General features: G+C 41.4%; 1 protein-coding gene across 1 annotated transcript; it reads right to left on the reverse strand.

Moving 5' to 3' along the window:
• Positions 1–366: 366 nt before the first annotated feature.
• Positions 367–3538, reverse strand: FLRT2 (fibronectin leucine rich transmembrane protein 2). Its single transcript, XM_060166066.1, has one exon. It carries the CDS (start codon positions 3329–3331, stop codon positions 1349–1351), a length of 1983 nt encoding a protein of 660 aa, XP_060022049.1. The 5' UTR covers positions 3332–3538; the 3' UTR covers positions 367–1348.
• Positions 3539–11339: the final 7801 nt, after the last annotated feature.

An 11339-nucleotide genomic window follows, 5' to 3' on the forward strand; every position in this document is an offset into this window, starting at 1 on the left:
ATTTTGCCAGCTTTGATGTGTCCTTACAGAATTATTAGCAAGGAGAATTAGTATACATTTTAAAGTGTATATGGATATTTTGTGCAACCAAGACTGGCATCCATGATGTTCTTTTGAATTTTGAAGAGAGGGGGAATGACAAATGTTGCCTCTACAGCTAATTACGAAAATATACGTGAGGTGATTGGAAGACAAGAATTTCCGAGGGGATAAAGGTATTAATTCAAGCTATTTCAACATGATACTAACAAAGTTAGTTGATATAGTATAACAGAACCACTGATCACTTGCTTTTGTCTAAATGGTATCAATCATTTTTACATAACAAGTTTAGTATATTCCAAACACTGATCCCTTGTTGGTCTAAATATCATGTTGACATAGCTGCAGTGAATCTACCCAAATAGTTCTCATTATCAAAAATAATTCCATTCAATATAATTCTTCCCATTATTTTATTAGTCTCTTCTAAAAAAAGTATTCTAGAATATATCTCTGATGAATGTGATTCAACCTGACATATGATTTGAACAGTAACACTTTTAAAGGGAGTTTTCTTGCTGGGACATCCTACCTGCCCCCGAAGATGACTGAAAACAGACTCAGGTCTCTCACTGTTTCACATAGGGCCAGGGAAGCCTGAAGAGTGATTTTCAAGTTCCCAGTCAGAAAGCCAACCCCTGGGTTTGACTGTCTTTTCAAATCTTATCTCATTTTCTTGATTCTGCCGGGATGGGTTAACTTATCTCACAGGAACTGACTTCCTCAAGAGATGTTTTCTGCATTTCCTCCTTTGGGTCAAATCAGGGTGACTACCTCCTTTCTTATACTCTAGAAGTTTTCACTTTTCTTCCAGACCAGGAAATATACAAATAGCGTGAAGATATCTGGGGTCATTTCTGGTTTTATGCCTATTATTTATCCTACACTGATGAGTCCATTTTAACCTGCCCTTTCATCTGACCACCAACTCTAGGAAAGGAATTTGTTCTGAAGCTTCAACAGCAAAGTGGTGAATTGCATCAGGAGGAAGAATCACTCATTCTTTTACCTTAGTATTGGGTTCTCATTGTACAACCCTGTACAGTACTTCAGCAACTATTTTTTTTTTTTAAGATTTTAAAAAGCAAAGAGTTACAAAACTGTTTGTAATTAACTTGGAATAGAAAAGATAGCACTTTTTTTTAAATCCCATTATATAGTACACCGTATAAATTACAGAGTATTCAAATGCACAAATGCATCTGTGTAACATTTATCAAATGTAATTCGCGTGTCTTTATGTGCACACACGAGTGTGTTCTCGAGAGTCTTACTGTCCGCGCTTGTAATGCTGGACCTCTAGCTGTCACGTATGGCAGTGCTCCAAGTCTGGCACACTGCTGTTGCAGTATCGCATGTTGTTGGGGATATGGCAGTCTGTGTAATTAATGCCCCCATTTGGGGTGTAAATGGGCTGCAGTCTGAAATCTCCTTTAAGGAGCTGATCGTTATTTAAGGAGACGATCTGAAAGCTGGTTTCTGTCATCTCCAGGATGGAATTGTCCTTTTTGGTGCCTGCCTCGCAATAGTCATCTTTCCGCCGGCCTCGGTTGTATTTCCACTTCTGGGAGGTGTAGCGCCCCTTTTTGTGCATATGCCAGCAAAAGACACCGAGCAGGACCACAAGCACAAATATCACCGCACCCCCGATCAGCCCCGCCAGCAGAAAAGGGGAGCCCATGCTGTGGGAAGTCGTCTGCTCATGGCTGGAAGCCGTGTTGCTGCCGTTGTTCACATAGGAGGCATGGGTGGTGGCCTCCGAACAAATGGTGTCTTCTACAGCTCGGTAGTTAAATGCATCCAGTGGCACTAAACAAATCCGATAAGTGGATCTGGGCTCTAAATTGACCAGGCTCAGATGCTGCTTCTCACCACTGACAATGCGTTCCTGAACGATGCCCCCCACCAAACTGTGGCCCATTTTCACCCACGTGAGTTTGTACGCCATCACAGTAAAGAGAGAGAGCCAGCTGACTTGAATGGAAGTGTCATTCACAAAATGGATAGAGAGCTGGATCCGTTCAGAAAGAGGCGGGGTCACTCTTTCTCTGCCATCCCAGTCGGGAATCGTGGGGAGTTTCGATGCCATGGGAGTTAGAGGCGCATAGCTTCTGCTAGGGGTCGGGACAGAGAGTGTGGGAGGCTGAGTCGTGGGCGAAGCTGAACCTGGGGCTGGAGTGAAGAGAGGCAGGCCGGGGGTCGTGGTGGGACAGGACAACAGATTCATATTCAACTCCCGGACTGCCATCCCCCGGACTTGTTCAGGACCTTGGCACATGAAACCTCGCACATTGAGAGATGAGGGTATGTGTTTGAGCCATTCCGTGACCCATTTAATACTGCAGTCACAGAACCAAGGATTATTCCGAGCAGTGAGCTGCTTCAGGTTGGAGAGGTTATCGAAGACCCCTTGAGTCAACACGCGCAGCTGGTTGTTGGATATATCCAGCCGTTCCAGCTTCCGGAGATTCGAGAAGGCTGTCAAAGGGATGTGGTTGATCTGGTTGTCCTGCAGATAGAGCCTCATCAGGTGCGTACCTGGGAGGTCAGAAGGGGGATGGGAGAGCGAATTCCGGACAATGGAAAATTCCTTGAGCTTGGCGAGGTGGCTGAAGGTGCCCTCGGCAATGCCCTTGTTGGTCAGGAGGTTTCCATCCACGATCAGACGCTCCAAGCTGGTGAGGTTCTGAAAGGCCATGTCTGATATGACGGCAATTCGATTCTCATCCACTCTCAGCTCTTGCAGGTCCATTGGAAGCCCCACAGGCACGCTGCTCAGGTGATTCTTGGATAGAAACAACAATTTGAGGCTAATGGCCTCCCGGAAGGCCCCATCTTCCACCCCCACCGTGGATATTGAGTTGTCATCCAGGTGGAGCTCTTCAAGCTTCAAGAGCTGGGCCAGGGCGGCCCGTGAAATGGTCTGAATATTGTTTTCCTGCAGATGGAGAACTCGGACGTTCTTGGGAAGGTTCATGGGGAATTCATCCAGTTGGTTCCCATAAAGGTACACGGTGTGCACAGACTGTACGTTGTGCAGCTCTGCAGGAAACCCAGCATTATTAATTTGGTTGTTGTGGAGGTAGAGTACAGTGACGCCCTCCGGGATCCCAAGAGGCACTGAGGTCAAGCTTCGCTCGTTACAGTAGACAAAGTTCCTGTCGCAGCGACACACGCTAGGGCACGCCAGGAGTTTTGACACTTGTGAGTAGAGCCCCAGGGAAATGAGAAGCCAAGATTTCAGGAAAAAAGCCCCCTGGCTGGGCCCCTGTGTAGTCTGTAGGCCCATTTCTGAAGTAAAGAAATAAAATACGATGTGGTAGTGAAAAGAAAAAGAAGAAGAAAAAAAAAAAAACAGATAGCAAAACCAAAATGATTGAACGCAGTTCTGTTAAAGTCCAGAACTCCAGCTAGAGGAAAAGTCCCGAAGGCCAAGGTCAAAGAATCTTCCTGTGGTCTCTGGTCTTATCAGCCTATGTTGCCCTCTTTGCTATTGTCCTCCATGTGCAAAAAAATTTCAATAGGGAGAACTTTCCACCCAGGCAACAAGTGAAGCCAAGTTATCAGCGGTCAAAAGGGGCCCAGTTGGGTAGGCAGAATCCCTTCTTCTGTGGTCCGTCAGGTCAGTGTGGATCAGCCTATGAACTTAGTTAAGTTCAGTCTGCAATCTGCTGTAGGAAAGTAGAGAGAAAAGAGTCAGTTAAGGGTAGTGAGTGGATAAAGTGCTGATCTGACTGTGGCTTTTCAAGAATGCTGTGATTCAATGTTCATTGCAGCACTATTTACAATAGCCAGGACATGGAAGCAACCTAAGTGTCCATTGTCAGATGAATGGTTAAAGAAGATGTGGCACATATATACAATGGAATATTACTCAGCCATAAAAAGAAACAGAACTGAGTTATTTGTAGTGAGGTGGATAGACCTAGAGTCTGTCATACAGAGTGAAGTAGGTCAGAAAGAGAAAAACAAATACCATATGCTAACACATATATATGGAATCTAAAAAAAAAAAAAAAGGTTCTGAAGAACTTAGATGCAGGACAGGAATAAAGACGCAGACCTAGAGAATGGACTTGAGGACACAGAGATGGGGAAGGGTAAGCTGGGAGGAAGGGAGAGAGAGGCATGCACATATATACACTACCGAATGTAAAATAGATAGCTAGTAGGAAGCAGTCGCATAGCACAGGGAGATCAGCTCAGTGCTTTGTGACCACCTAGAGGGGTGGGATAAGGAGGGTGGGAGGGAGACTCAAGAGAGAGGGGATACGGGGATATATGTATACATATAGCTGATTCACTTTCTTATACAGCAGAAACTAATACAACATTGTAAAGCAATTATACTCCAACAAAGATGTTAAAAAACAAAACAAAAACAAAAACATCACTGTGATTGGGACTAAATGCTCAGGGAGTTGGCATTAAGTGACATGCTAAATAATAATAATTCAGTTGAAAAGTTATTCAAGAAATGAAAACGATTCAATTATCTTTATCATCAAACTGAGACCATACTGTTACCTCTCACTATCAATGATCATATTGTGAATTTCACAGCACAGTCAGTATCTTCTCTCAGAGATCTATTTGCATATCCAAACAGACAGGCACAAGAGGCCCAGGGCTGAATCCATTGAATCAATGATGACCATCTACAAATGCAACTGGTCACAGTCATATTTCAAGATGAAATGAGTGACTGAGCAACGAATACAATTTAAGGGAAAAAAAATTGTGAAACCCTTTCCAGTTATAAACAAATGCAAAATGGGGACTGATAAAGTTATTTAGAAAGATGCATCCTTCTGATCTGACACTGTGATGAAGCAGTTTAAAGGTGATGCACAGAAACAGAGGTGATGTCAAGTTAGAGAGAAGACTGCTCTTTTCTTCCCCACTCCCCACCTCCTCTCATCTCTCTCTGCCTCCCAAATAGCCCCCACTTGAGTTACCCATGACACATTTCCACTTATCCCCTCTTTTGAGACCTTCAGGTTCAGATGAGATACACCATTGCGATTCCTTTGAGAGCTGACAAGCTCATGACTGCGAATAGAATTATTTTCCAGCAACTCAACCTTCCTCCCATCTGTATGTGTTTTCCTGCTTTTAGGAAAGGACTTTCAGTAAACTTTGAAATGTTAGAAGACACAGTTGGGGAAGTAAAGGCAATATACAGATAGTAATCAGACCTTCTTGCTCCACAACTGTCCCGTCTATTTTTAGATTAGAGAAGTAAAGAAGTTAATTGAAAGGTGCCAGATTTGATTTCCCTACAAAAGCAGCTAACGTGACAGGACATGGCAAGCCGGAAGTCTCTTACTTCTTACCAATACACAACAATTGAAACAACTTATATGTAAAGCACAGAGGAACTATTTGAAATTGTTCCCTTAGCTATTTTTAGAAAGGTAATTAAAAAAGAAAAAAAAAAAAAACATTGTAACTACTATTTAAGTGTCCAGACTCTTGTAAATTTGTTCTACAATTTGAAATATTGTGAGCCATCTAAAAAATGCCTTTGATGACCAGAAACGGTAATATTCATTTTTCTATTGTTCAGAAAACTTAAAAAAAAAAAAAAAGGGAGGGGGTATAGGGAGTATCTTTCCAGGCAAAACAGATGGATGTGATACTTTATTAAAAATTAAGCATTATTTAAGTTGTTAAAAATTACAAATATATGTTTTATCACATGGAACAGGAGTCATCCTCTCTGTCAAAAATCTCCCTATACCCTTAAAGGATAATTTATAATACAACTAAGCGTAGTGCAAAAAAAGCGAATTTAATGCCATCAGCTTGATGCCATCCCTAGCTCAGGTTTCAAATTCTCAAACCATCTCAATGTTCCCTAATAGCCTGCTACTCAAGTGTGATCCCTGGTCCAGCAGCACGAACCTGTGAAGTTGCTGGAAACAGAATCTGCACATTAGCAAGAGCCTGGGGCGTACACGTTAAAATTAGAGAAACACTGCCCTCAACACAGTGCCGTCTTATTTAAGTTTTCAAATGTTTTAATTTATGAAGTGTAAAATACATGCAAGAGCATGTCAAATGATTCATTTGAGAAGAGTAAAAGCATAAGGCATACTAATCACTTTCGTCCCCAGGAGATGGTCTCAAATTGCATCTTATATGTAAATGACATCTTACAGGTAGAGTAATGCAATGACTAAATATATCACTTGGCTTCAACAGACCCTTGAAAATGTATGTCTGAATGACAAGCACTAATATCCAGGAGGAGCTTAAAGAGCTATTTGTAATCAGAGGGGGCCTACTTTCATAAAGCATGATTTATTTAAGAACAAAAATCTGTTCGGTGCTATTAGCATTTACTCTTCAAAAAAGGTAGGAAAGTGAGACCAAAAGAATAGAATCTAACACATTTTTGAGTATTCCATGGGAATCTTCAAAGTGTGATAGTAGCACACGATGAACAGAATTTTCCAAGGGAGAAAACACAGCTGCCCCAGGGTCTTTAAATTCCTATGTAAAAAGAATAGATGCTTCTCAACTTGGCATTTACAAGCTAAGTTTTAAGGCCCTAGAAACAACAAACCAGTGCTTGAAGATGGTAGAATTTGTTTAGAAACTTCATCAGTGAAGAGACTCAAGGCAATAATGATTGCGAGCTAACAAAGTACTCAGGGATCACTGGAGACCATCACTGTGCATCCAAATTGCAACTCTTCCACTTGCTTCAACTGTGTCCTCTGTAAGGAGAGAAAAAGCCCTATCAGCCAACCCTTTGCCCCAGGCCTTGCTCTCTTGGCAGGTGGACTTTACTCATGAGTGGTTCTCCTATAATTACATAAGAAGAGGATGTGGTCCTGAAGAAAGCTCCTAATGGGATTACATGGGGCAAACCGTCACTGTTTATCCACCTCAATAGGAGAAAAGTCCCATCTAGATTGCGCTGTGTTGATCAGCTATGGCAAGTTCAGTGTTGAAAGAAAACAAACTCTCAAGGTTTTCTTTGTGCTTCTTGGGAATTCCATAAAATAACTGTGCATAATAGACTTGTCCTAATTCCTGGATCAACAACTGCCTACATATTATATCAGCCAGTAGACTGTATCTTTGTTCAAATTAGTGCAAGTGTAAAACTGCAACCACCTAGGCAATAATGATTTTTTTTAAACTTAAGTAAGGCTAAAATCTCCATATTTCTCCCACTAGGGGGAGAAATCCTTTTAGACCTTAAAATGGAGACTGTATTTGTAGAGAAAGCAGTATAGTATAATGATCAAAAACATAGCCTCTGAGTTCTCATCCCACCTCTGGCACTTAGGAGCTAGATAAATTAGTTAACCTTTTTTTTTTTTTTTTTTTGCAGTACGCGGGCCTCTCACTGTTGTGGCCTCTCCCGTTGCGGAGCACAGGCTCCGGACGCGCAGGCTCAGTGGCCATGGCTCACGGGCCCAGCCGCTCTGCAGCATGTGGGATCCTCCCGGACCGGGGCACGAACCCGTGTCCTCTGCATCGGCAGGCAGACTCTCAACCACTGCGCCACCAGGGAAGCCCAGTTAACCTTTTAAGTCTTAGTCTCCCTATCTGAAAAATGGGGATAAAATAGTTCCTAACTCAACAGCACTGTTGAGATTAAATAGGATAATAGGATAATATTTGTGAAAAGTTATATGGTGCCTGACACATGGCAAAAACATAATAAATAAAACTTTTATTCTCTGTGTACTTGTTATTATTAATGATATCCAAAAAGGTGAACTCCAAAATGTAGAGTAAAATAAAATCACCTTTGACTAACCAAGTTCTCTGTACTGACACCTCCTCCAGGATTTCTCAACATCAGCAGTATTCAGATTTTGAGCCAGATAATTCTTTTCTTGTGGAGCTGCTGTGTACATACAAAGATGTCTCCAGACATTGCCATAGGTATGTCCCCTGGTGAGGCAAAATGCCCCCAGTTAAGAACGACTGACCCACCCCATCTTACAAGTACCTTAAAGAGTTAGTATTTTTATCTTGATTTTATAGAGGAAGGTGAAGATAAGTCTCTAATAAACAGAGCCTATAAATGTTTTGTGCCATGGCCACCAAAAAAGCATGAAAATGCAATATGTTTTTCATTCATTTATTCAGCCAATATTTATTGGGCACTGGAATGACGATACCATCATGCAGAGCTGATATGGTTTTTGCCTTTGTGAGTCTTAAAAGTATAATGAGGGGAGAGAAATGAATAAGCAGGGAATTATAGTACTGTGTAAAGATCTCCAATCTCAGGGCATCAGGAAATTATGGTACCATGTAAAAAGTTCTAATCTAGTGCATGGGGTATCAGGAAAAACACAGCAGAGGAAGGACTGTCTACGTGAGGATCTGAAGGATAGTAAGGTGCAAGCCAGGGAAGAGATTCCAGAAGTTCTGCACATGGACGGTTGTAATGTGGACCAAGAGGTGAAACCCAGCCCAGCTCAGAGAAGGAACAAAACTTTGACTGCACAGCACTTTCCCCCAACTCTTTGCTTCCCACAGAGATAGTCCTGTTTCTAGAAGTTAATAAACAAACCCATGTTTCAAAATCATTAGCCATTTCATTTATAAGTCTCTAAAGGTTGATAACAAAAAGATTTTGCTTTACAAGATGGATTTCAAATATTGAGAGCAAAAGGTGTGGGGTTTTTCTTCTTTCTTTCCTATTTGAATAGTGCACTGAGTATGTCTCCCCTCCAGGAAATGAGAGAATGTGAAGAATGGCTTAATGGAAGGTGCTAGGTAAAAACAGAAATTTTCATTTAAAGCAAAAAAGAGTTTCAAAAGCCCGAGTGTAAAACAACATGCAACAAAGGCTCTTTGGAGACAGCAAGACCCTGACCCTGCCTGTCTGTTAAAGATGACAGTAACGGCAGCAGTTATGCCAGGCTACTTTTTAACTCTTTTCATAGGAACTGAGACTCAAAAGACATAAATCATGGAAGAGCTTTCTGCAAAGTGTTTCTCTCCTCATGTTGCCTAAAAAGTTTTTTAAATTAATTCCAGGGGCTCTTAATAAACTCAGACTATAAAAATCATAGTACAGAAAACAGGCATTATCTATAAGCACTGCCGATTCCATAGTATAATGACACCAGGACAAACCTAATAAAAACCTTAATGGCTTCGGCATTGCCTGGATTGTGCCAAGACAGCACACTGCCTGGAGCGATGCAAGTGAAAAAGCTACTGTTGATGAGCTTTTTTTTTCCCAGAAAAGTTTCCCTGGATACATCAGACTTAGAGCTTCTGGAGTTAAGTTTGTGCTTAAAATCGACACACACAGGTGCAGAAACCATAGGCCCAACTACACTGCAAATGTCTTTGTTATAATCTGGAAACACTAAAGCAATTTATAGATCTTGTGCACATTTCCACATTCCTCAAGATAGGTTATAAATACTGTTCCTATAACAATCGGAGAGTTCTGTAGTTAGCTGGCCAAGATGTGGGAATTAGCAGAGGAATGCGGAGGAAAATATAACAATAGCTACCCCCTAACTTGAAACCATTTTTCCATCTCATTCACTGAAGCTCAATCAAGCTCCTTGAAGTTTTTCTCATTAGACAGATATTTTTCTTTGCCAAAACAAAGGGAGAGAAAGAAAGGAAGAGGGAGAAAAGGAGGGAAGGAGGGAAGGAAAGAAAGGAAACACTTTATTTAAACAGTCGACAATTTTCTGGCTCCAGTCAGTCTAGAATGGAAAACATTAAAATTGGACCAAAAAAAAAAAAAAAAGAAAAACTATTCTCCTGACAAGCATAAAATTCTCTAACACACTTGAAGGGTTGTTCTCACATGGTTTCCAATGCAGTTGGTTTGAATAATAGGGCTAAGTTTAGAACAAGTTACAATGCTAAAAACTCAACTGCATAAGCTTTGAGGACACCTTCATTACTGCCATACGCTTCTCTCAATCCACTAGGGAGCTCCCACTGACCATCCCCTGGGTTCATATAAATCTGTATAATCTAGGACTGCAAGACTGAGTCTTCACGGTATTTAATAAAGCCCACTGGTGAACAGACACTATTAGAGAAGAATTTTATTCAGACAGCGCCAACAGGATTAAACGAAGAAAAAAGTATATGGTCAATAAAGGATGGAATTCCCTACAGCTCATATCTATACACTCTTCAACCCATTTCAAAGGGAGGTAGTTCAGCAGTCATTCATTTGCTCAGATACTGAGCACCTCACGGGTCGGGCATAGAAAATAGCTGATTTCTTAGACTTAACTTTGGGAGAGATTTTTCGCATCATCTGATCCAGCGATTCCCCATCCCCAAGGGTCATCAAAAACACTTAGGGAAGGTGATGAAACATTAAAGTTCCTGGGTCCCACCCCTGCAGCTGCTGGTTTGAATGGTCTTCAAAGAAGGCTGGGTAGGTACATTTTGTCAACTTTCCCCAGATGGGTTTGATGATCAGTCACTTTAGGGTCTTACTACCCAGCCACTCACTAATCAGGAACTGCTTTCAGGGCATAGAGACAACTGGTCCTTCTTGCTTCTGGATCAAATCAACAAGTGAGAGGTAGAGGTGGCGTGGGGGCATGGAAAGAGCAAAGGGTTTGGAGTCAGAATTTAACTTGACATCAGTGCAGCCACTCAAACGGCATGACAATGGACACTGAACCTCTCTGTGCATCACCTTTCTTCATCTCAAGAGGGGAAAATAAGCCACGCTCATGTTGGGAAGACTAGATCTAATGCATGTAAAGTAACAAGAAGCACCAACTAGGCACTCAATAAACTGTGATTTAAGAGAGGTAGAGATTGTATAATGAGAAAAAGCTGGGTCTGGGGACAGTTGACCGGGACAGCTTTCCCACTTACTAGCTGTTCTAATTTGGGCACATTACTTCATCTCCCTATGCCCCAGTTAACTCATATGCAAAATGGGGAAAATGATAGTATTAATCTCTCAGAGTTGTTGTAGGACTATAAATCACTTAGAATATCATCTAACACATGGAGAACATACATTCATTGTGTCATTCTTATTACTAGCATTAAAAAAAAAAATAACAAAAAGCCCCCTATTCTAGGAAGCTTTTGTCCCTAATTTAGTAGACAGGTCATTCTGTTTAATTCATCAAATTTTATTTTTCTCTGACTTTCATTCTCTATTTTTATCATAGTTCCTTCCTCTGGAGATACACACACACCTTTCCATCCATCAACCTGCAAATATGTGGAGACATTTATTGGGTCTCTGAGATCTCTTCCTTTCCTGTGTAAATGTCCCTTTTCTTTCATTTGCTCCAGAGTCTTAGCAATGCTGA

This window comes from Lagenorhynchus albirostris, chromosome 1 (genome assembly GCF_949774975.1).
Source record: "Lagenorhynchus albirostris chromosome 1, mLagAlb1.1, whole genome shotgun sequence".
NCBI classification, from domain to species: domain Eukaryota; kingdom Metazoa; phylum Chordata; class Mammalia; order Artiodactyla; family Delphinidae; genus Lagenorhynchus; species Lagenorhynchus albirostris.

Bases quoted from the DNA above. Each gene is read 5' to 3' on its own strand.
- FLRT2 (XM_060166066.1), bottom strand. From the start codon at position 3,331: ATGGGCCTACAGACTACACAGGGGCCCAGCCAGGGGGCTTTTTTCCTG.